This window comes from Alosa sapidissima, chromosome 3 (genome assembly GCF_018492685.1).
Source record: "Alosa sapidissima isolate fAloSap1 chromosome 3, fAloSap1.pri, whole genome shotgun sequence".
Lineage (NCBI taxonomy): Eukaryota > Metazoa > Chordata > Actinopteri > Clupeiformes > Clupeidae > Alosa > Alosa sapidissima.
This window is the reverse complement of record NC_055959.1, coordinates 36,073,230-36,099,134: the sequence shown is the minus strand read 5'-3', so window position 1 is coordinate 36,099,134 and position 25,905 is coordinate 36,073,230. Positions and strand designations below refer to the sequence as shown.

The following is a 25,905-nucleotide window of genomic DNA, read 5'->3' as shown; positions in this document are numbered from 1 at the left end:
AGGATGTTCCTGTCCCATGAGTGGGTTTGGGTAAGGTGTGTGTGTGTGTGTATGTGTGTGTGTGTGAAAAGCAAAAGAAAACCTAGTTTTGTACTTTTGCAGAGAGCTTGACATAATATTATGGTGTCATAAAAATATGTTATGATAATTTTACAATAGAATGATGTCAGGAAAATGTGATACTATTAATTGCACAATAGTATGGTGGCAAGAAAATATGTTACTATTCATTTTACAATACTATGGTGGCAGGGAAATATTTTTATTTTGCTTTCTATTAAATGCATATTGAATCCTTACCAAACGTATATGACCCTCACTGTTAGCCACAAAGTGCAATCACTCAAACATCAATTGGGTCTATTTAATTTTTATTCTGATTATTCATTCATACACAGAGCAATAACATGACACACAATGACAGAGAGAAAGAGAGAGATGTCATAGTTCTGTTTCAATGTTCCAGAGGGAAATGGGAATAAATTAGAGGTCTCTCCTCTCTCCAGGTGCACAGACTCATGCCTCCTTCTCGAATGTTCTCACCGCCACCACTTCTCCAATCTTCAATTTCTACACGGGAAGACAACAGTAGGACATTAGGAGGGGTGATAGAGTTTTAACAGAGAAGAGAGAGAGAGAGAATGAGAGAGAGACATTCTGATCCAAAACATTTTCTGTCTAGGATTTGAGTGTTGCTAGGGTGTGTACACAGCACTTCGGCCAAAGATGAAGAGAAACGTGTAGCCAAACACTTCTTACCGTGACTAACTTGTCGCTCACCAACTCTCTCTCGATGGTCATCTCCTTGCCTTCCCACGTCTGCCTCTGAACCAGAACACCGTTGTCCAGTTTCACTACATTCTGCAAGTACACACAAATAATCAGTTATCAACAGGTACATTTCCTCAAATAGCAAACCCTTTAGCTTTAATATTTCAAAAGTTTTACTGACATGACAATAGTACTTGTGTTATTAAAGCATGGCCAAACCTTGGTATCGATAAAAAAGACTAATAATATCAATGTTAACATCATTAATAATTGAATAACTAAAACAAACAAAAACAAAGATGTTGAGATAATGACTCACTTTAGTCTTTCTGTCATCACCGGTGGTCACCTCAAACTCTTCGTTCAGTTTGAACTTCATATCTTTTCTTTCCGTTTGCACATTTATGGTTCCATCAGCGTCCACCGAGATGGTCATACTTGGTTTGACTTTGCACGCTATCTGGCGCTTAGCAAAGCCCACACCTGCAGAAAACACATCAGGTCCATCACTTAGCCAATCTGCAGGTTAACATGCCACAAATACACATACATATCTGTGCTGAATCCAATCTGCAGGTTAACATGCCACAAATACACATACATATCTGTGCTGAATCCAATCTGCAGGTTAACATGCCACAAATACACATACATATCTGTGCTGAATCCAATCTGCAGGTTAACATGCCACAAATACACATACATATCTGTGCTGAATCCAATCTGCAGGTTAACATGCAAATACACATACATATCTGCAGGTTAACATGCCACAAATACACATACATATCTGCAGGTTAACATGCCACAAATACACATACATATCTGCAGGTTAACATGCCACAAACACACATACATATCTGTGCTGAATCCAATCTGCAGGTTAACATGCAAATACACATACATATCTGTGCTGAATCCAATCTGCAGGTTAACATGCCACAAATACACATACATATCTGTGCTGAATCCAATCTGCAGGTTAACATGCCACAAATACACATACATATCTGTGCTGAATCCAATCTGCAGGTTAACATGCCACAAATACACATACATATCTGTGCTGAATCCAATCTGCAGGTTAACATGCCACAAATACACATACATATCTGTGCTGAATCCAATCTGCAGGTTAACATGCCACAAATACACATACATATCTGTGCTGAATCCAATCTGCAGGTTAACATGCCACAAATACACATACATATCTGTGCTGAATCCAATCTGCAGGTTAACATGCCACAAATACACATACATATCTGTGCTGAATCCAATCTGCAGGTTAACATGCCACAAATACACATACATATCTGTGCTGAAGCCAATCTGCAGGTTAACATGCCACAAATACACATACATATCTGTGCTGAAGCCAATCTGCAGGTTAACATGCCACAAATACACATACATATCTGTGCTGAAGCCAATCTGCAGGTTAACATGCCACAAATACACATACATATCTGTGCTGAAGCCAATCTGCAGGTTAACATGCCACAAATACACATACATATCTGTGCTGAAGCCAATCTGCAGGTTAACATGCCACAAATACACATACATATCTGTGCTGAAGCCAATCTGCAGGTTAACATGCCACAAATACACATACATATCTGTGCTGAAGCCAATCTGCAGGTTAACATGCCACAAATACACATACATATCTGTGCTGAAGCCAATCTGCAGGTTAACATGCCACAAATACACATACATATCTGTGCTGAATCCAATCTGCAGGTTAACATGCCACAAATACACATACATATCTGTGCTGAATCCAATCTGCAGGTTAACATGCCACAAATACACATACATATCTGTGCTGAATCCAATCTGCAGGTTAACATGCCACAAATACACATACATATCTGTGCTGAATCCAATCTGCAGGTTAACATGCCACAAATACACATACATATCTGTGCTGAATCCAATCTGCAGGTTAACATGCCACAAATACACATACATATCTGTGCTGAATCCAATCTGCAGGTTAACATGCCACAAATACACATACATATCTGTGCTGAAGCCAATCTGCAGGTTAACATGCCACAAATACACATACATATCTGTGCTGAAGCCAATCTGCAGGTTAACATGCCACAAATACACATACATATCTGTGCTGAAGCCAATCTGCAGGTTAACATGCCACAAATACACATACATATCTGTGCTGAAGCCAATCTGCAGGTTAACATGCCACAAATACACATACATATCTGTGCTGAATCCAATCTGCAGGTTAACATGCCACAAATACACATACATATCTGTGCTGAATCCAATCTGCAGGTTAACATGCCACAAATACACATACATATCTGTGCTGAATCCAATCTGCAGGTTAACATGCCACAAATACACATACATATCTGTGCTGAATCCAATCTGCAGGTTAACATGCCACAAATACACATACATATCTGTGCTGAATCCAATCTGCAGGTTAACATGCCACAAATACACATACATATCTGTGCTGAAGCCAATCTGCAGGTTAACATGCCACAAATACACATACATATCTGTGCTGAAGCCAATCTGCAGGTTAACATGCCACAAATACACATACATATCTGTGCTGAAGCCAATCTGCAGGTTAACATGCCACAAATACACATACATATCTGTGCTGAAGCCAATCTGCAGGTTAACATGCCACAAATACACATACATATCTGTGCTGAATCCAATCTGCAGGTTAACATGCCACAAATACACATACATATCTGTGCTGAATCCAATCTGCAGGTTAACATGCCACAAATACACATACATATCTGTGCTGAATCCAATCTGCAGGTTAACATGCCACAAATACACATACATATCTGTGCTGAATCCAATCTGCAGGTTAACATGCCACAAATACACATACATATCTGTGCTGAATCCAATCTGCAGGTTAACATGCCACAAATACACATACATATCTGTGCTGAATCCAATCTGCAGGTTAACATGCCACAAATACACATACATATCTGTGCTGAATCCAATCTGCAGGTTAACATGCCACAAATACACATACATATCTGTGCTGAATCCAATCTGCAGGTTAACATGCCACAAATACACATACATATCTGTGCTGAATCCAATCTGCAGGTTAACTTGCCACAAATACACATACATATCTGTGCTGAATCCAATCTGCAGGTTAACATGCCACAAATACACATACATATCTGTGCTGAATCCAATCTGCAGGTTAACATGCCACAAATACACATACATATCTGTGCTGAATCCAATCTGCAGGTTAACATGCCACAAATACACATACATATCTGTGCTGAATCCAATCTGCAGGTTAACTTGCCACAAATACAAATACACATACATATCTGTGCTGAATCCAATCTGCAGGTTAACATGCCACAAATACACATACATATCTGTGCTGAATCCAATCTGTAGGTTAACATGCCACAAATACACATACATATCTGTGCTGAATCCAATCTGCAGGTTAACTTGCCACAAATACACATACATATCTGTGCTGAATCCAATCTGCAGGTTAACTTGCCACAAATACACATACATATCTGTGCTGAATCCAATCTGCAGGTTAACTTGCCACAAATACACATACATATCTGTGCTGAATCCAATCTGCAGGTTAACTTGCCACAAATACACATACATATCTGTGCTGAATCCAATCTGCAGGTTAACATGCCACAAATACACATACATATCTGTGCTGAATCCAATCTGCAGGTTAACTTGCCACAAATACACATACATATCTGTGCTGAATCCAATCTGCAGGTTAACATGCCACAAATACACATACATATCTGTGCTGAATCCAATCTGCAGGTTAACTTGCCACAAATACAAATACACATACATATCTGTGCTGAATCCAATCTGTAGGTTAACTTGCCACAAATACACATACATATCTGTGCTGAATCCAATCTGTAGGTTAACTTGCCACAAATACACATACATATCTGTGCTGAATCCAATCTGCAGGTTAACATGCCACAAATACACATACATATCTGTGCTGAATCCAATCTGCAGGTTAACATGCCACAAATACAAATACACATACATATCTGTGCTGAATCCAATCTGTAGGTTAACATGCCACAAATACACATACATATCTGTGCTGAATCCAATCTGCAGGTTAACTTGCCACAAATACAAATACGCATACATATCTTATATCTCTATCTAACCCTTTCCACAAGAATGTTCTCAAATAGTTGGTGCTCAATTTTAAAAAGAAACATTTTCATACCCAGTTCTTTGAGGTAATCCTCAAAGTTTTCACTCTTCACCAACTTCCAGGTCCCAACGAACTTCTCGGCCATGATAGCTGTGGTGTGTGGTCTCTGGGTCTCTGGGGTGATGCGTCTGAAAGTCCACGTTCAGGTGAGCAGGTGTGCAGTGACTCTCAGTCGGGATGCTTTTCAATCATCTCTGCAGCCAGGGCATGGCTCAGCCAGCCAATCAGGGCTTGCGACATCACACCATGGTTTATCTGACATTCCAGGTAGAAAAGAAACGTGATCAAAGACAAGTTCCGCAGGTGTCTGGTGAGTCACCTTAGACTGGGTGAAAGGACTCTGCATGGGGATCACACAGATCGTGTGGTTTTGATTACTGAAATAACATTTGTCACACTAATGCCCTGTGTCACACTGATACCCAAGCCCATATAACACTAATGCCCTGTGCCACACTGATACCCAAGCCCATATAACACTAATGCCCTGTGCCACACTGATACCCATGCCCATATAACACCAATGCCCTGTGCCACACTGATACCCATGCCCATATAACACCAATGCCCTGTGCCACACTGATACCCAAGCCCATATAACACCAATGCCCTGTGCCACACTGATACCTATGCCCATATAACACTAATGCCCTGTGCCACACTGATACCCATGCCCATATAACACCAATGCCCTGTGCCACACTGATACCCATGCCCATATAACACCAATGCCCTGTGCCACACTGATACCCATGCCCATCCTTACATCATGCTCTTTGATGCCATTTGTCCCACAAGGTTTCTGTCTGGGACCCGGTGCCCTGTGCCACAGTAGGAGCATATCAACACTGCAGGCAGCTAAAACAGGAAAACCATCTTCCTGTCCGTGACCCTTACACACCATAACCATGGTGCCCTCTGCCACACTAAGGCCACCACAACATTCCTCAAACACACACACACACACACACACACACACACACACACACACACACATCGTAACTGCGGTGCCCTCTGCCACAGTAGGGCCACGCTAACAATCCTATTGTGTGTGACATGGTAAACCCCGACCTGTTTAAGAGAACCTGTTTGAATTACAGTACTACAACAACAACCTCCTTGTGTGTGTGTGTGTGTGTGTGTGTGTGTGTGTGTGTGTGTGTGTGTGTGTGTGTGTGTGTGTGTGTGAGTTTGGAGGCAAAATAGGTAGTGGGAAGCTACGTTAAGGCGGGGACTCTGAAATGGATGAGACCTCTCATGTGAAGTGAATTTGAATGAACTAATCACACGCAACCAGTGTTAAATTCTGATCTATCTATCTGTCTTTTATTTATGAACTTTGCCACAAAATAAGCTGTTAAACTCACACCCTGTGTGTGTGTGTGTGTGTGTGTGAGAGAGAGAGAGAAAGAGTGTGTGGTGTGTGTGTATGTGTGTGTGTATGTATGTGTGTGTGTGTGTGTGTGTGTGTGTGTGTGTGTGTGCGCATTTGTGTGTGTGTGTGTGTGTGTGTGTGTGTGCGCATGTGTGTGTGTGTGTGTGTGTGTGTGTGTGTGTGCGCGCATGTGTGTGTGTGTGTGTGTGTGTTTTGTCACGCCCGGCTTCGCCGTGCTAGGTGTGCTCACTCTACCTTTGACAGAATATGTTTGGGCCGTCTCTCTCCCCCCAGTCTGAAGGGGGAGCTGTTGTTTTCGGTCCATCTGACAGCAGCTGATAGGCGGGACTGTTTAAAAACATCTCCTGCCATTCATTCGCTCTCTGCTCTGCTCTGCGCTCCTTTACATAGCCTACACTTCACTGATCTGCACTACACATAGCCTACACTTCACTGATCTGCACTACACATAGCCTACACTTCACTGATCTGCACTACACATAGCCTACACTTCACTGATCTGCACTTCACTGATCTGCACTACACATAGCCTACACTTCACTGATCTGCACTATACATAGCCTACACTTCACTGATCTGCACTACACATAGCCTACACTTCACTGATCTGCACTTCACTGATCTGCACTACACATAGCCTACACTTCACTGATCTGCACTATACATAGCCTACACTTCACTGATCTGCACTATACATAGCCTACACTTCACTGATCTGCACTATACATAGCCTACACTTCACTGATCTGCACTACACTTTTGATCAGCTTTTACTTGCTTCTCATTTACTGACTTGATATGGTTAGTTATTCAAATGATGCTTTCATCATACAATTTAATGTTTTAATAAATTATTTTGAATGAACTTAACAAATGTTGTGGTGTCCCCTATGTCATCGCTACTGTGAGCCAGGTAGTCTTGACAGTCTCTCTAAAATACAGCATCACAAAGACAGCAGGGCAAGAGATACAGGGAGCTCTGTGTGTGTGTGTGTGTGTGTTCTCTTTAAAATACAGCATCACAAAGACAGCAGGGCAAGAGACACAGGGAGCAGCACAGAGAGATCAAGGGAGGACAGTGTGTGTGTGTGTGTGTGTGTGTATGTGTGTGTGTGTGTTAGTTAGTGTGTGTGTGTGTGTGTGTGTGTGTGTTAGTGTGTGTATGTGTGTCTGTGTGCTGATGAGCTGACCCTAGTAGGCGCGGTTCCACATCCTCTGTGTGTTTGTGTGTGTGTGTGTGTGTGTGTGTGTGTGTGTGTGTGTGTGTGTGTGTGTTAGTGTGTTTATGTGTGTTAGTGTGTTTATGTGTGTTAGTGTGTGTGTGTGTGTGTGTTAGTGTGTGTGTTAGTGTGTGTATGTGTGTCTGTGTGCTGATGAGTCAAGTCAATGTCAAAGTCAAAGTCTGCTTTATTGTCAATTTCTTCACATGTCAAGACATACAAAGAGATCGAAATTACGTTTCCCACTATCCCACGGTGGAGACAAGACATATTTTACCAATTAGGTCCACAGACAAACATAACATTCAAGTAAACAATATAAAAAGTAAAAATAAGAAGGCACATACAATAAAGAAAATAAGAGCAGCAAAATTTGAGTTGAAATTGTGCAATTGTGCATACAGTAGACAGTCAATATAATAGTGCAAAAGTCAGGCCAATAAATGGCTGAGGTAGTTCTAAGTATGCAAGTGGCATAGTGGTGCAAGTTATGTAAGAGCAGCAGGAGTGTGTTCAGAAGTGTTTTCAGGACAACAACAACAAGTTGCAAAGTGTGCAAGTGTACAAGTGGAGTAGTGCAAGTGGAGTAGTGCAAGGCAGCCCTTTGTGGGTCCAAAGTCCATGAGCTGACCCTAGTAGGTGCTGTTCCACATCCTGTTTGTGTGTATGTGTGTGTGTGTGTGTGTGTGTGTGTGTGTGTGTGTGTGTGTGTGTGTGTGTGTGTGTGTGCGTGTGTGTGTGATGTCACAGTCTGTCTCATAAACTGGGCAAAAATGGGAGGACACACGAGGGCTTGCAGAATAACAATGAACAACAATGTTTTTACAATAATAGAATGATGTGTACAAAAAGTTGTAGACAGGCTTGGAATTTCACCATTCTGGGGGCAAGGCCACTTGGCCTTCAGTTGGGCATATTTGGTGGGGGGCCAAAGGCCACATGTCAGGGCACCAAGGCCAAAGTTAACTATAGCATATAAAAATGATCAAAGTTGTATTTAGCCTATTCACTGCAGTAGACCTGCATCACTGTATGAAACATGACAAAAACATGAAAAATGACATATTACATAGAACTGTAAATCTTCTGATCATCTAATAATTACAGATATCTAGGCTACATATAACAGTTATTTTATATTTGGCCTGCTATGAAATCATGTATTGAACAATTTAAGCACAGCTCAGCTTTAAGAAACTCAAATAGCCTAGATGCATGCTTAACATTTTGTGATCATTAAAAGGGTGGTTCAGGATTTTGGACATAGGACCTCATTTCCAAGTAAGCAAGTGTGATATTTATCAGTGGAGACCGTTTTCAACACGTTTCATCCAGTCGTTCTAATTGCAGAGTTCGCAGGTGCTAGGCTAGCGCAAGTCAACGGTATGTGCTAGCCTGCCACTAAAAACAGTCTTACCTACTCCAAAGGACACTCGAGGCAAATTCCAGACAATCGATGTAAATGTCTGTGTTGATAGAATAGTGTAAGAAATACAACTACCCTCGCATCGCGTTGCAATAGTTATACTTTGTTCCCTGAAGTTGGTAGTAGTCATTTTGCATCTCAGCGGCGGACTGATATTACCAAGGCTACTACTAGGTATCCCCATTGGAGTGTGCTTTACTGTTTACTTTTTGGCGCAGTACTACTAACTGGAGCAAGTATAATTCCGCCGCTGCTAAGACACTAGTCCCTCAAAATGCAATGCGATCATTGAAATGCAAGGATAGAATAATGTTAGAAATAAAACTATCAATACAGACATTTACATCGATAGTCTGGCGTTATAATTTATTTGCCTTGGGTGTACTTTGGAGTGGGTAAGACTGTTTTTAGTGGCAGGCTAGCACATACCGTTGACTTGCGCTAGCCTAGCACCTGCGAACTCTGCAATTAGAAGGACTGGATGAAACGTGTTGAAAACGGTCTCCACTGATAAATATCACACTTGCTTACATGGAAATGAGGTCCTATGTCCAAAATCCTGAACCACCCCTTTAAGGCTACTTTCACAAACTGTTAGTCAGCTGTCCTCTGATTTACCAATATCTAGGTGATATTTGTAACATTTATTTTTGTATTTGGCCCATTATGAAATCTTGTCGAACAATTTAAACACATTGTAAAACTTAAAGCCCAAATTTGGAGACATCCATGCATGTCGAAATTTACTGCAAATTCGAAACTGGATTACTCCGGAACAGCTAACTGTACAGGGGACTGTTTTACACCTTTGTGTTCGGTAAGGTCTGCTGTTTATTCTTATATATGGTTTGTCATGTGTTAAAAGAAGGGTTCGTGAAGTATTCCACCGATATGAATGGGTAGGGAGATCATGAACGCAAAACCTTCAGTAGAATGTATGATTAAATTGAATTATATTATTTACTTTTATCGCGAACCGTCCAACACCGCAATTATCGGCTAACATTGTTTAAAAGCTGAGAAAAAGCTCTTTCATGTGATACTTGTGATGTCTGTGTGATGATGAGTAGGCTACTTCGCGAGTAGTTAAATTGAGAAGAATGGGTGAATTTGGACGCACTTTCTTTCTTGCACTGTCACTTTCTCCACTGCGTAAAAGACTAAATTAATTTGCGCTGTGAATGCTAAGATTATTTTGACAGGCCACAGGCTAAATAAAAATCGCTATTAGTAGGACGCAAAGCAGAATATTGAAAGAAGGGGGCACCAAGGCCACCGTGGCCTGTAAACCTCTGATTTTCAAAGGGGCATCACGGCCAATCTACTAGTTGTAGATCTACAAACTAAGGAAAATAAAGAGTAACTCAGTCAAAAAGCCCCAGCCAGCATCTGGCTTGCATAGACAGGCACTAAACGGAGGGCCAGCATCAGGGTAGAGAGAGAAAGAACCATAGATATATATCATAAAGGCTAGATGTCTTATGGCGGAGTCTTATGGCGGCATCACTGGCGGCCATCTTGTCAAGGCAAGCTATCTGGTGGGCTCTGTGGTACCTGATGTAAGGTATATCTCTTCTTCTACTAAAGGCAGAACAATGCCCCCAGGCTATAACAATTACACCTTCAGGTCACTACCTGTCATTACAGTATGCACCACTGAAACACAATGTTATGAGTTAGCGAGCTGACTGTGAGATGGCCGTCGGGTGCGGACATCGACCTCCATTGGCCAGCAACGCGGACGAGACATCTAGCCTTTATTATATATATCTATGGAAAGAACACTGGCAGCACTGGCAGTTAGCCTACACCGGGCCCTTGGTGTAAGCCAATCAGCAGCTAGCTCTGCTTCCTCTCCAAACTTGGCCAGAAACGTAAACAATAGAGACACCTGGTGTCCTGGTGAGACTCCCCCCATGAGGGAGCAGTGACACGTGAACCCCATGACATACTGTATGTCCCCTGTGTATATTTGGCTTTGGCCATTAATAGGTCTGTTAGAGGTGCCACTGTTGGAAAAGTTCCTACAAAAACTGCGTTAGTACCCTACCAGACCTAGAAAATGCATAAGTTCTTTCATGGTCGCTGGTACAGGGTATTGCTCTATCGCAGCAACCTTCTCCTGTACCGGACAAACCTGGCCTTGGCCAACATGCTTGCCCAAGTATGTTACAGTCGCCTTGGTGACAATGATGATGTCAAGCACAAGAGGAACAGACAACATAGATTCAGATAGCAGGGTCATTAATCCAGAAAAGCAAATGGCAAGCAGTACTGCCACCTACAGCAGACTAAAAAGAGGTACAGCAAACTTCTCATAGCCTGTTCATGTTTACCACTGTAGCGGATGGCTTATTTGTATCTAGCGCTGCTGTACTCCACTACGCTGCTATACCTGTACTCCATTACGCTGCTATACTCCACTACGCTGCTACTCCACTACGCTGCTATACTCCATTATGCTGCTGTACTCCACTACGCTGCTATACTCCACTACGCTGCTGTACTCCACTACGCTGCTATACTCCACTGCTACTCCACTACGCTGCTATACTCCATTACGCTGCTATACTCCACTATGCTGCTATACTCCAGTACGCTACTATACTCCATAAGCCCATTTCTGGGTCTTCCTGCCTGTGTCTGTGCCTTTGCCCATGCCCTAAATGCTACCGTAGCTTCTGCATGATGTGCCATTTATCCATTTACTAAGCTGATATAATCCTCAACAACAAATCTGAGGCATGGTTACTGTGCTCTTAACAGTTCCAGTGTTAATTTACCTAAAACCTTAAAAGAACAAAATGGTTGTAGCGTTTGCACAGATTAGTCACCCTGGAAACACCTGGAAAAACTTTGAAAACAGACCCACATTACCACCTAGTGGCCATATTCTTACCACTCATATGTTACTCATAGGCCCAAACAATACATTACAGTAATTTAGGCAGTCTGTGATTCTGGCACAAAAATGTTGACATTTTAGCTCAACAGTCAATCAAATAGCGGTACAGTCTGTACCCCAATAATCGCTTGCCATTAGATTATTGACACCGGGGTCTCTGACCACACACACTAAAAGGACAGTTAAGGGCTGGATCAATTACCTGAATTGGACAATAAGTGTATTAGGGGGTTAGAATCACAGAATCACCTTTAATTCTAATGTGTTTGGGGGCAGTGGTGGTGCCGTGGTTACAGAGCTGGGCTCACATGCACTAGCCAGAAAAGTTGTGTGTTCAATTCCTGGTTTCTACCATTGTGCCCCACAGCAAAGCACTTAACACTGAGTTGCTCCAGGGACAATGTAACAACGTCCTTACAATATATACATAAGTTGCTTTGGGAAAAGTGTCTGCTGGGTAGTAAAGTGTTATGTTGGGTAACACTTTACTTGACAGTATCGACATAAGAGTGACATGACACTGTCATGACACATGAACCCTAACCCTAAAGATTGTAAAGATATCACAAAGGGTTTTTTTTTTCTGATAAGACTTTAGAGAATCATCCACATCGCCACTCTGTGGTCATCTGCTGTAATTACTTCAGATGATGGTACAATAGAACACTTACAGCTTTTCTCAGTCCCATTGGTGCATATTTCAGATCAGAATTGGAATTCTCAAAATGACTAGTTCAAGGTCCATATCATCTTCTCACTTTTGCACAATTAGCATTGCTTCGAACAAACAGCAAACACTTTCGTACATCCATGCACTTGATTGTGTTCAAATGTCTGCTGTTTTTTACATTTTCAATTGCTAATGTCATATTCTACTCCATAAAACAAATAGGCCTTATTTCATGGCTTGAGTCATTGCATGCAAAATTGTTGAACTAGTTATCAAATTCTGTCACAATGCTGTAGAATTGCAAAGAGCATACAGTAAAAATGTACGTATTCAGTGTCTTGTACTCACTTACTCACCTAACTACAGCAATGTGTAACTTTACTGTAGTTTTCAAATGGCTGTACAAGTACTGTATAGTGCTGTCTTGAGCATGTTCAGGTAGTGTCACCGGGTTCTGACCTTTTTTTGCATTGGAAAACACTGAGAGAACTGTCATAATGAAAACATGACAAAGCCATTTTGACTTATCTTGCATAAGCCTTCAATTTGTCTCCATATTTTACTCCATCCCCCACTCTTGAAACTTTTGTGTATGCTTGTTTGGAATGTGTGTTTTTTCATGTGCCCCGGTGTTTCAGAAAAAAAAAAAAAAAAAAACCTTTGACAATCCCTATATGACTGCTTCGCTAGCTTCGCTAGCGGCGGTCATAATAATATTTTTTGTGCTTGTAAACAAACTGAAGAATTTTCTACAATTTGAACTATTTTAGTATTATGGCAAAGCATACTACAGATAAGAGTGCTTTCCATTGTGCCCAACAGTGTGTAGTTGGTTAGACAAAAATATGGTAATATGGATGTTTTTACAATGGCGCTCACTATGTCAAAAGAAATACTGAAAAGACCTACATCGCCACCTTGTGGCACTCCTCTGCACCTACTACAGTAGTCATGATGTTGCGTGCAATGTGTGCAATGAGCCATTAGTAATAACAACAACAACAACACAACATTGACTCTCATCAACTCTCACCCCAACAATTGGTAAGTAAAGAAAGTGAAAAAAGGTATCTTGATCGGAATCCAGATCATCGTGCCATGATGCCTGAGATATGGTAACACTTTACCTTGTATTGAACCTTTGAAGTTATGCGAGTGAACACACACACACACACACACACACACACATACACGCACACGCACACGCACACACACATACACGCACACACACACACGCACACGCACACGCACACGCACACACACACACACACACACACACACACAGTGTGATTACAACATTCAGGCCCCCATTGAGGAGATGCATGGGATGCACACATTGCTATGGCATACTGTAGTAATCAGCATGCACCAGATACTCATCAAGATCAAGTGGTAACTGTTGGACTATGCAGCACACTGTGATCTTTCACTTTAAAATATGTTTATGAAACAAACTTTGCATGCAATGCCTTGTTTCCACAGGTCTAACTCAATGAAACGAGTTCTTGATCCTTTGAGACTCAACGTTCTGTAGCAAATACATCTGCAAGAGGATTTGTCCTAATCCTGTCTTGGTTACCAGGGAGCTCATCACCACCCAGTGTTTGGTGAGACAATGACACATGACCTTTAGCTGAACACATGCCAGTTGGCCCAGGCTTGTACACCCTCAGGTTTGTCAGGAATCCATTCTGATGTATAAGTAGGGTTACATGTCAGGTGTTATGTAAGTTGCACTGACAGCAGATTTGAAAAGCATTCCCATGCACTCACTGGGCTTCATATTGCGCATACACAAATTATTTCCACATTTTCTGCAGTAGCTTGCTTGCTTTAGCAGGGCTATTTGTGCAACCATTCATTTAGCAGTAGACACCATTCAACATCACATTAAGCTACATCTAAACTTCGAATTGCAGTAAATGTTTGCAGCAAAAGCACTCCTAAAGAGTTTTTTGTTTACCTTAATGTTTCCAAAATCATTTTGATGGCTCATAAACTCTAGATAGAGTGGACGCGGATCTGCCACACAAGAGGTCTTGCAAGAAAGCCATATGCTGTTTGGGTAGGAACACCCAACAAAACAAAAAAAAATCTAAATGGAAAAGAGCTGCTACTACAGGAATTCAGATTCGAAGACGCACAATTAGTCCATGTGTTATTGCACTTTTCAACTGTAGGGGGACCCCGAGAACAGATATTGTTTAGTGCTGCTTTTAGGCTTTTTAAAATCATTATGTGTGTGGGTTATAATTTTTCTCAGTTGCTATGGTACATTCTTCAGATCACAATTAAAATTCTCAAAACTGCTTGTTCAAACTTCATATCATCTTATCTCTTGTGCATATCATAAAAGCATGAATTCTTCTCATCTTGGACAAACAGCAATGCTTTAGTACATCATGTTATTTACTGTAGTATTGAGCTGATTTTGTACAAATGTCTGCTGTTTTTTTTCAATTGCTAATGTCATGTTGGTCAAAATGCACTATACTGGTTCCATGCTGAATAGTCCTTCCCCATAAAACAAATTGGCCTCATTTCATGCATAAGTGTTGAAATAGATAGCTGTCATAGTTTCCATACTGTGTCTAGCATAAATATGAGTTGATAGACAGGAACATCAGGATTTATACAGAGTGGTGCACAGTTCTAAGGGTTTTTTTTACTGTATATTTGTCATTTTAATTTGCTCAATCCTGTTTTATACCTCCACAATGTCTGTCAACAGTAAAAACTGGTATCCACTCTCTTACAATCAACCCCCTCCACACATAATAATGTGTAACTTTGTAGTTTTGAAATAGCCACATAGTAAAAATAGTGCTGTCTTGCACATTCATATCAAATAGCTATAGAGTAAATTGCCATATTGACAACAAGACAACACAGTTTGAATATCTTGAAAGAACACAATGGCATAAAAAGTTGCCATTTTGATTGCACTGACAGTTTCGTTGGTATAAATACTTGATTTTGAGACATAGACTTTGAGCATTTTGAGCAAGATACATGCTTTTGGAGGCAATTCACTGTGTCATGTAGTTTGCACGAATTGTTTTGAGAAATGCCATAACTGTGTGTGCATGCATATGTGCAGACACTACAGCGACAATTGCAACATCCACTGTGTAACTGAGCCAAGTTGGCAAGGCGTCAGATATGCTCCACACCCAGGTCTTGACTACACACTTGTCACCAGAATGCATTTTTTCACTTCAGAAAAACATACCAGTGGATTTTTTGCAGATATGATCAAATTAAATTACAATTTTTCTCAGCCGCTTTGGTGCTATTCTCACATCACTATTAACATTTGCACAGCAGTTAGTGCATTTCTCAAAACAATTAGTGCAAACTGCAAAACCTAGTGGATGACCTGCAAAAGCACGTCACTTGCTCAAAATGGATAGTCCATTCCTCAAAAGCACATATTCATGTCAATGAAACTGTCAGTGTCATCAAAATGAGAAGTCTTGACACCATCGTTTATGAACAAGATAGTCAAATGGCTTTGTCATGTTTTCATTATGACAGTTCTCTCAGTGTTTTCCAATGCAAAAAAAGGTCAGAACTCAGTTACACTACCTGAACATGCTCAAGACAGCACTATACAGTACTTGTACAGCCATTTGAAAACTACAAAGTTACACATTGCTGTAGTTAGGGGAGTAAGTGAGTACAAGACACTGAATACGTACATTTTTACTGTATGCTCTTTGCAATTCTACAGCATTGTGACAGAATTTGATAACTAGTTCAACAATTTTGTATGTAATGACTCAAGCAATGAAATGAAGAATATTAGTTTTATAGGGAACGACTATTCAGTATCTATAAGTATAGTTCATTTTGACTGACATGACATAAGCAAATGATAATGTTAAAAAACAGCAGAGAATTGTATGAAAGCAACTGATACATGTCCAAAAGTATTTGCAATTTGTTCAGAGGAAGGAGAATTTGCTACTATGATGTGCACAATGACTAAATGTTGTGGAGGTTGATGCGCGCGCAGCCGTGGGGCAGAAGACGCTTTGTGGCCATACACAACGTTTGGGGGCAGCCGTGGCCTACTGGTTAGCGCTTCGGACTAACCGGAGGGTTGCCGGTTCGAACCCCGACCAGTAGGCACGGCTGAAGTGCCCTTGAGCAAGGCACCTAACCCCTCGCTGCTCCCCGAGCGTGCATTATTAATATAACATCGTATTTTGTCATTTTTGGCGAAGACATGCATTCCGTTAGGGATATTGAACTTATTTAACATTCTTTGTCATACATTGTGAATTCGAATTGGTGCAGTTTTCAGCACAAAAAACTCATTTTATTCTTTTCATGGAGAGCATTGCTCTATGCTGTTCTATGGTGCTTTCTGCCTCTTAGTTGCGCACGCATGTTTTCGTGACGTTGCATAGAAATCCATGTATAGGAAAAGGGCTAACTGGCTAACGATCTAGAGGGCTAAAGGGCTAACTGGCTAACAGGTCACACTTTACGGGTCTTCCACAGACTATGTACAGATGCTCAAATCATGAACAAGCTATTGACACTCTGAGAACAACATTGTATTCAGGTTAGGGCAGCGGTGTTGTGGTAAAATAAGAGGTGGGTAAACTATGAATTCTGTGATCACGGTAAGGTGGACTGCACCATGTAGTATCAGATTTTTTAAAAAGGCTTTTGGAACATGTTTGATGATGGTGGAGGTTATTGTCCAATGTTAATAACAATAGCAGTGGTATTAGGTATTAAATGGTTCCTAGAGTGTTGATAAGTGTACATATTGTGAACGTGAATTTACAATGTGATTTTTGAATGTTAAAAGTTGCAATTGGTGAATAAACTTTTTTGAGAGGTGGATAAACTCTAATAAGAGCTGGATAAACTCTATATCTGACATTTCAGAGGTGGATAAACTCTAATAAGAGCTGGATAAACTCTATATCTGACATTTCAGAGGTGGATAAACTCTAATAAGAGCTGGATAAACTCTATATCTGACATTTCAGAGGTGGATAAACTCTAATAAGAGCTGGATAAACTCTACATCTGACATTTCAGAGGTGGATAAACTCTAATAAGAGCTGGATAAACTCTACATCTGACATTTCAGAGGTGGATAAACTCTAATAAGAGCTGGATAAACTCTACATCTGACATTTCAGAGGTGGATAAACTCTAATAAGAGCTGGATAAACTCTACATCTGACATTTCAGAGGTGGATAAACTCTAATAAGAGCTGGATAAACTCTATATCTGACATTTCAGAGGTGGATAAACTGTCTTTCCTTGCGTTTAGCCTCCACTACAACCCTGGATTAGGGGTTGAGTTTGCGTTTAGCCTCCACTACAACCCTGGATTAGGGGTTGAGTTTGCGTTTAGCCTCCACTACAACCCTGGATTAGGGGTTGAGTTTGCGTTTAGCCTCCACTACAACCCTGGATTAGGGGTTGTTAAAGAGGTTTGTTGGGTTTGCTGGGTTAGGGGTTGTTAAAGAGGTTTGTTGGGTTTGCTGGATTAGGGGTTGTTAAAGAGGTTTGTTGGGTTTGCTGGGTTAGGGGTTGAGTTTGGTTAAAAAGATGTTCAGAACCGGTTATAATTCAACAAAAATGTTAAAGACCGAATGTGAATTTCAACCATCTTTCCACTAATTGTTTTGAGAAATGCACTAATTGTTGTGCAAGCGTTAATGATGATTCGAGAAATGCACCAAAGCGACTGAGCAAACCATAATAGTCTTGAAGGCTGACTAATAAAAGCCATTTTCCCCAGCACATGTCAATCAGAATCATTATCACGACCGGACACATTAATCTCTCCCCTTCAACATTATAGGTGATATGGTTCCCCCACCTGTGCAGGAGTACAAGGTTGAGAGGCCTTTTTGACAAGTCACTTCACATTTAACAGCAGAGAGCCGTGTCTCCCGAGATGACGATTTAAAGGTCGGAGAGATAAGCCTCTGCTGCATGTTTAGCTCCAAACATGTAGCCGGTTTAGCTCCAAGCAAGCAGCAGGTAAATGAGTTGTATCGTTTATGACTATTGTAAAGAGCAGCTGATGTTTAACCAGAGACAATATAATTGGGTGATAATGAACTGGTTTGAAGGCATGTAAGAAGAGTGACCTGGGTGTTATAAGCCTTTGAAAACACAAATAGCGCGTCTGCCCCTTAAGGAGCCTACATATTTCCTTTTTAAGCACTTAAGCGTGTCTTAGGCATGTCTCTGAACAATTCTACCCAATGTTATCAGTTTGTATACAATGGCTTGTCCATATTCACCAACTACCTCTTGCAAAAATAGGGATGCACTGAGTCCTGATTTTTAAGGTTCTGCTGAATACCAAATCCATTATTTACAGTTTTATTTATCTATTTATTATTTATTATTATTTATTTTATTTTATTTACAGTTTTCTCAGTCACTTTGGTGCATTTCTCAAATGTTTGCACAACAGTTAATGCATTTTTCAAAACAATACCACAATGTATTACCTGCTAAAATGTGTACCTTGCTCAAAATGCTTAGTCTATGTTTAAAAAGCAAGTATGTATACCAATGAAACTGTCCTCGCATGTCCTTTCACCATTGTGTATGAACAACATAGTCAAACTGCTTTGTTATGATATGACAGTTTACTCTGTATGTATTTTCAAAATAGTGCACAGGGTAGCACTATTTTCGATGTGGCACAGCTATTTCAAAACTCCAAAGTTACACATAACTGTTTGTGGAGAGGGTTGATTGCAAGAGAGTGGATATGCTTCAAAGTTTTTACTATTTTACTGTAAAGAAAACAAAGGCTTTACAACATTGTGCAAAGGGAAAATGACAAACAGTCAAACACCCCTTGGCCAGAGGGAAGCCAGATTTTTGTAGTCAATATTTTTGTATACGCCCTGGCGTTCCTGTTTGTCAGGTGAGTCACATATGCTAGACAGACAATCTAGTCAACACTTTTGCATGGCCTTTGTATGTCCTTTGCATGACCTTGAATTTCCCCTGGGGATCAATAAAGTATCTATCTATCTATGTAATGATTCAAGCGATAAAATAAGGCCAATTTGTTTTATGGGGTACGACTATTCTGCATGGGACCAGTATAGTGCATTTTGACCAACATGACATTAGCAATTGAAAATGTAAAAAACAGCAGACATTTGTACACAATCAAGTGTATATATGTACTAAAAGCATTTGCTGTTTGTTTGAAGCAGTGAGAATCGCCTTTATGATGTGTTCAAGGAAGAAGATGATATGGAGTTTGAACAAGCAGTAAATGTAGTAAACATCACCAACAACTAGAGTAGATTGATACATCATTTTTTATTTGTGAATGTCCTTGCTGAACAACTAGCTGCAGCATCCTGGCTGCTGTCTGTGTTGTTACTAACGACAGATTCCTTACACATTTTGAACTCCATCGCATGCTTTCAGCGCAAATGTAAACACCTTCCCATGATCACTTGCAACGTTATTACAATTTACAGTCAGCTGCATAGGATTCAGTTTGATAAAACAAGGTTTGGCTCCTATCAAAAAGCTTAAGATCTGGCCAAATACGAAACCGAATCTTGGATTTGGTGTATCACTATACAAAAAGAAGCCTACTAAAATTAAGGAAAATGCAAATGCCATTACATTTGTTCTTGTAGCAGACTTTTAATACTCAGCACAGAGGAAACTAGAGGGAGAACCCTTATCAACAGTGTGTGTTTTGTTTGGATATGTTGTTGATCGGTTGATAAACGGCCACAGCAATGAAGTCCCGTCGCAATGCAAATGTTGGAAACATTTCCCAATCAATAGTCACCAGACTCTATTCACTTTGTGAATACGTTTGGATTTGTCCAGGCTATGTGGCCACATTAAGGGCTTGCACTTGTCTGGTTTGGATCATAAACTGAGCTTATACATATATATGAACTCCTAACATATATACAGACATGCAACCCCCCCCCCCCCCCCCCATAAACTGGATCATAAACTGAGCTTATACATATATATGAACTCCTAACATATATACAGACATGTAATAAAATGGATTTCATGTCTTGAGGATATATGATTTTTAAAGGTCAGTGGGATGGGAGAGTGAGGTGTTGCTCTGAACATGTAACAGCAAGCAGCAGGTGAGGGGAATGGCTGAGGCCTGTGCCCATGAAAGGAGAGATGACATTCAAGCAGAGTTGATGGGAAGTTTAGGGGTACTCAACCTGTGCAAACTTGACGACATGGAATTTTCAGCCACTGGCAGTGTGAGCTGGAGAAGCCTACTCAGGCAAACAGCTCAATGTTTTCGTTGTGCGTGAGCCCAAGATGTGTGTGACTCCTGTGTGTGAGAATGAGAGAACAAACACAAGCTCTGCCAGGAGTAGTAGCCTCTCTGTCCCCAGAGCTCTTTTTCATCTTAGCGTCTGATCACAGCCTCTGGCTCTCTCTCATGTCACTTCCTTCATTCAATAACGCAGATTCACTGTTAGCTTTCTCCCGCAGGTATATATCCATGCATGAATAATGCTGTGAGCTTGGCAGTGTACAAGCCAGAGCATAAAACATAAAACTCCCAGCGGGGATGGGGGTAGTGTGTGTGTGTGTGTGTGTGTGTGTGTGTGTGTGTGTGTGTGTGTGTGTGTGTGTATGTGTGTGTGCCTTGTGGCGACAGATGTTGGGAGTATGATGGAGAGGTGGGCAGGGCTGAGTCTGGCTCGGGGTTGTGGGAGTGGGAGAGGGAGTGTGGATAAAAAGCCACTCAGAGCCCCAGCTCGACACTCAGTCCTCTCTTGTCAGAGCCAGAGTACCCTCCCAGCCTCTCTTCACCATGGCAACAGTCTTCGCCAGCCGCTCCTCCATGGGAGGCGGATTCTCCATGGGCTCGTCCCGCATGTCCATGTCCGGTGGAGGCATGAGTGTGGGCGGTGGGCTCGGCGGCGGCCGCATGATGAGGGCGGGCAGCGTGTACGGGGGCGCCGGGGGTTCTGGGGTGCGCGTCTCCAGCGCCGCCAGCCTGGGGTCGGCGGGCGGCTTCGGTGGAGGGTTCGGAGCGGGCGGCGGGTTCGGAGCGGGCGGCGGGTTCGGAGCGGGCGGCGGCGGAGGTGGATTCAGCATGTCCATGGGCGGGGAGGGCAGCGTCATCGGCAACGAGAAGGGCACCATGCAGAACCTCAATGACCGTCTGGCCACCTACCTGGCCAAGGTGCAGACCCTGGAGAGGGCCAACGCCGAGCTGGAGCTGAAGATCAGGCAGTTCCTGGAGAGTAGGGTCGGACCTGCTGGCCACGACTACGGTGCCTTCATGGCCAGCATCACTGACCTGCAGACCAAGGTGAGCTGCTCTAATCATCATAATTACCCCACCTGTAGCGGAGGCTGCACCACAGAGCACTATATGCAGGAGACTAGGAGAGTGCACTGCCTGCGCCCACTCTGTGTCTCGCTCTCTTACTGAACGTGTTTTTTAACCATGTGCCGCGGCAGTTCACTATGATTGATGATGTGTTGATTGACGTGTTACTGATGTATTCCAGATCCAGGGGGCCATTCAGCTGAAGGGATCTGTGCATCTGGCCATAGACAATGCCAGCCTTGCCATGGACGACTTCAGAGTCAAGTAGGTTTACCTCAGAGAGAAAAACAGAAATCCTCTTGCTAGGTTTAGTCCAAAATAATGATAGAAAGCTTGTTGCTATAAGCTATAGGGAAATTACAAAATGCAATGAACTCGGTATGATATAGATTGCTCGTAAGCACACTAAGTTACCAAATGCAGTAAATATTGTATGCTGTGTTTGAGAGAGTCTGCATGCAAGTTTCCACATGTACGTACATGCATGGCATGACCAATATACATGGCAATACATTCATGAATGCATTCCTCTGTAGCATTTTCAATTTCAAGGTAGATATCAATACCATTTTAGCCCGGAGATTGTTATTTAATAGAATATGTGCATTGCAGCAGCAATTAAGGATTAGATAAACGACTAAAAGACATAACACCACCTCTATATCTGTAAGGTATGAGACCGAGCTCACCATGCGTCAGTCTGTGGAGGCGGACATTGCTGGTCTGAAGAGGGTGCTGGACGAGCTGAACATGACCAGGGCTGACCTGGCCATGCAGATCACTGGCCTGCAAGAGGAGCTCGTCTTCCTCAGGAAGAACCACGAGGAGGTGAGCACAACGCTAATTACACGGCAGGGTCACACACTTCTCATGTGTGCCTCCTTCAGAAAGAGCCAAGCCGACGTCAGGATGACTGAGTGGCCAAAGCTGTGATTAGCGCCTCAGGCCCCCCGAGCTCCAACTGCTCCGCTCGGCTCTGTCCCAACATGCTGTGCAGGTGGCAGAGTGAGAACAGGCAGAAGCCCCAAGTCTCACTCTACGGGAGGACCCTCCCCAGGCATGGGTGTACTGTACTGTATGTCTCCCTCTCACACTGTGAGAAAAAGGGTGTATCCAGGACTTGAATTCCACAGTATTCTCCCTTGCACACCACAGATACACTTAGTTAGACGTAGATATCTACCTACCCACTCACTGATTTGAGTGCACTGCCTTGCACACCATAGATACACTTAGATAGACGTAGATATCTACCTACCCACTCACTGATTTGAGTGCACTGCCAGAAATTAAGTCTTGACAAGAGTGACGTAACTAGTGAATATTGTTTTGTGATTTTTGTCATGTTGCACCATCTGCCTCCTGCATTACGTCTGCCATTGAGAGGACATACATTAAATATGTCACTGCATTACATCTGCCATTGAAAGGACGTACACTGAATATGTCACTCCATTACGTCTGCCATTGAGAGGACATACATTAAATATGTCACTGCATTACATCTGCCATTGAGAGGACGTACACTGAATATGTCACTGCATTACGTCTGGGTTTGAGAGGATGTATACTGAATATGTCACTGTATTTTTCTGTGGTAGGAGCTTGTGTCCCTGCGTGCTCAGATGTCTGGCCAGGTTCATGTGGAGGTGGACGCGGCTCCTCAGGAGGACCTCACCAAGATCATGGCCGAGATCCGGGAACACTACGAGGCAGTCTCAGCCAAGAACCAGAGGGACCTTGAGTCCTGGTTCCAGACCAAGGTGAGTGGCATACACAGATATACACGTATAGAAAAAAACACACACATGCACATACATATATACACATATTTACATACATACACACATACACACAATCGTGATCTATTTTCTTCTATTGTGAAATGTGTTTTCTCACACACTGTGTTCTCTGTCTGCTGTTGTTTTGCAGTCGGAGACGATTAACAAGGAGGTCATGACGAGCACAGAGGTCCTTCAGACCAGCAGGACAGAGATCAACTCCGTCAAGAGCTCCGTTCAGTCCCTGGAAATCGAGCTTCAGTCACTCCTCAGCATGGTGAGATATACTGTACACGTCAGCTCCATAACACAGCACTGTTGCACACAATCAATCAGTGTCTCGTGCCGTTTCACTGGATATGACAAGTCAGGCCATGCAGTAAAATCAGGAGCAATTTCATCATAATCCATTATGCATAGTTTTCCTTCCTACCTTTCCCACGCCTTGATCTTCCACCTACGCACTCCTGTTTAAAACAATGTAGTTCTTGACCTTGTTTTTTCTGGCAACTTGCCGTACTACTTTTCTGTCATGGAAACCCTTTGTTCACTTGACATATATGCTTTTCCCCTGTTGAATCACCTTTTAACAGTAACTAAAGCAAAACAAAACATCTCTAATTCAAACTGTCCTCATTCGCACGCCCCCGCAGAAAGCGTCGCTGGAGGGAACACTAGCGGAGACGCAGTCGCGTTACTCGTCCATGCTCTCGGGCTACCAGATGCAGGTGGGCAGCCTGGAGGGTCAGCTCACACAGCTGCGCGGTGACCTCGAGCGCCAGGGACAGGAGTACTCCATGCTCCTGGACATCAAGACCAGACTGGAGATGGAGATCGCCGAGTACAGAAGACTGCTGGACGGAGGCGCAAGCTCAAGCCTCACCATCAGTAGCAGTAGCGTGGGCGGAGGGCTCAGCGCGGCCGGAGGTTTCACCATGAATGGAGACGCAAGGTAATCGCTAATACGCTAATCGGTTAGCATGAATGTAGCTATCGGCAAATTAACCAGTAACCGCAACCACAACATGAGTTCAGAGAATGATGGACAAGGCACAATGTGAAAGAAAAGGAGTTGGCATGAGACATGAGAATGAGAGTATGAAATGTCTTTTCTTTGTCCCTTCCAACAGCCTTCTCTCAGGCTCGTCTTCCACCTCCACCACCACCACCACCAAGGTCATCACCGTCGTAGAAGAGGTGGTTGATGGGAAGGTGGTGTCCTCCTCCTCTACTTCCTCTGGGCATCTCATTCACTAAACCATCCACTTCAAGCCCACCTGACAGCAGCCGGCTCTGGGCCCAAACAGGCCTGACTGGCGTGGGGCCCATGGGTGTCCAGACCCAGTAAGAGCCTAATCGTGTCCAGACCCCACCGCTGTCAGTACCAACCATAATCAAGTGTCTGATGGGAGAATCCACTGTGTGACTTTTTTTTAGTCCAGTGCACTTAGAGCCTCCCTCATTATGCTGGACAATAAAGAGGACATGCATAAAAGTACAGTGAAAGTGTGTGTGTTTAATTCTTTCAAACTCATGCATAGGTATGGTACATATTAGTGATTTCACTAGTCAACCAGTGGGCTATTGACATCACTAGGACGTGCATGCTGTAGAGAGCAGTCAGCTAGTGATAGATGGAATGGCTAAAGGCTAAACGGGTTAGACCAGTGATTCCCAAACTGTGGGCCATGGCCCTCTGGTGGGCTGTCAAGGTATTACAGGTGATTACGTACAGTAGTTCAAATTCAAACCATAGCCAGAGATATTAAGCCTATTCATCAAAGTGATATTCATTTGATGTTGGTCCAGAACATATTCAATGGGGTTGACAGACTATGGGTAATACTAAACTAAAGTGTGTTATTGGAGCGGTCGTTGTGTCAGGTAGAAAAATTCAAGATCACAGTGAACATGTGAAGAACAAAACTCTCAGCGAGTGCTCCGACTACAGAATTGTAAATAAATGTTTGGGTGGGCCACAGGAGATTTTGGGAATTGAAATTGGGCCAAAGCAGTTGGGAATCTCTGGTTTAGACATTCCAATGTATGGAAGTGCTTCAACAAAAATGAGACTTGTTCCGTGACCCACTCCAAAACCAGCTTGTCATGGTGAAACACTGGC

The 25,905-nt window shown here is 42.4% G+C and overlaps 2 protein-coding genes across 2 annotated transcripts; one reads left to right on the top strand and one right to left on the bottom strand.

Moving 5' to 3' along the window:
• Positions 1-354: 354 nt before the first annotated feature.
• Positions 355-5,205, bottom strand: LOC121706199 (fatty acid-binding protein, adipocyte-like). The gene is made up of 4 exons (XM_042087719.1): positions 5,048-5,205; positions 1,091-1,254; positions 760-861; positions 355-570 (listed from the first exon to the last, which is right to left on the bottom strand). Exons 1-4 carry the CDS (start codon positions 5,118-5,120, stop codon positions 517-519), a joined length of 393 nt encoding a protein of 130 aa, XP_041943653.1. The 5' UTR covers positions 5,121-5,205; the 3' UTR covers positions 355-516.
• Positions 5,206-21,430: 16,225 nt separating this feature from the next.
• On the top strand, positions 21,431-25,283 carry LOC121706002 (keratin, type I cytoskeletal 13-like). The gene is made up of 7 exons (XM_042087412.1): positions 21,431-21,981; positions 22,184-22,266; positions 22,674-22,830; positions 23,604-23,765; positions 23,935-24,060; positions 24,437-24,735; positions 24,914-25,283. Exons 1-7 carry the CDS (start codon positions 21,478-21,480, stop codon positions 25,038-25,040), a joined length of 1,458 nt encoding a protein of 485 aa, XP_041943346.1. The 5' UTR covers positions 21,431-21,477; the 3' UTR covers positions 25,041-25,283.
• Positions 25,284-25,905: the final 622 nt, after the last annotated feature.

What these genes read in the sequence shown, in the direction of transcription:
- LOC121706002 (XM_042087412.1), top strand. Translation starts at nt 21,478, where the DNA reads ATGGCAACAGTCTTCGCCAGCCGCTCCTCCATGGGAGGCGGATTCTCC. An exon ending in AGTCCTGGTTCCAGACCAAG is followed by an intron (nt 23,766 to 23,934) that starts GTGAGTGGCATA and finishes GTTGTTTTGCAG; the next exon opens with TCGGAGACGATTAACAAGGA. An exon ending in ACCATGAATGGAGACGCAAG is followed by an intron (nt 24,736 to 24,913) that starts GTAATCGCTAAT and finishes CCCTTCCAACAG; the next exon opens with CCTTCTCTCAGGCTCGTCTT.
- LOC121706199 (XM_042087719.1), bottom strand. Translation starts at nt 5,120, where the DNA reads ATGGCCGAGAAGTTCGTTGGGACCTGGAAGTTGGTGAAGAGTGAAAAC. An exon ending in GGATTACCTCAAAGAACTGG is followed by an intron (nt 1,255 to 5,047) that starts GTATGAAAATGT and finishes TGTTTTCTGCAG; the next exon opens with GTGTGGGCTTTGCTAAGCGC. An exon ending in GTGATGACAGAAAGACTAAA is followed by an intron (nt 862 to 1,090) that starts GTGAGTCATTAT and finishes GTGTACTTGCAG; the next exon opens with AATGTAGTGAAACTGGACAA.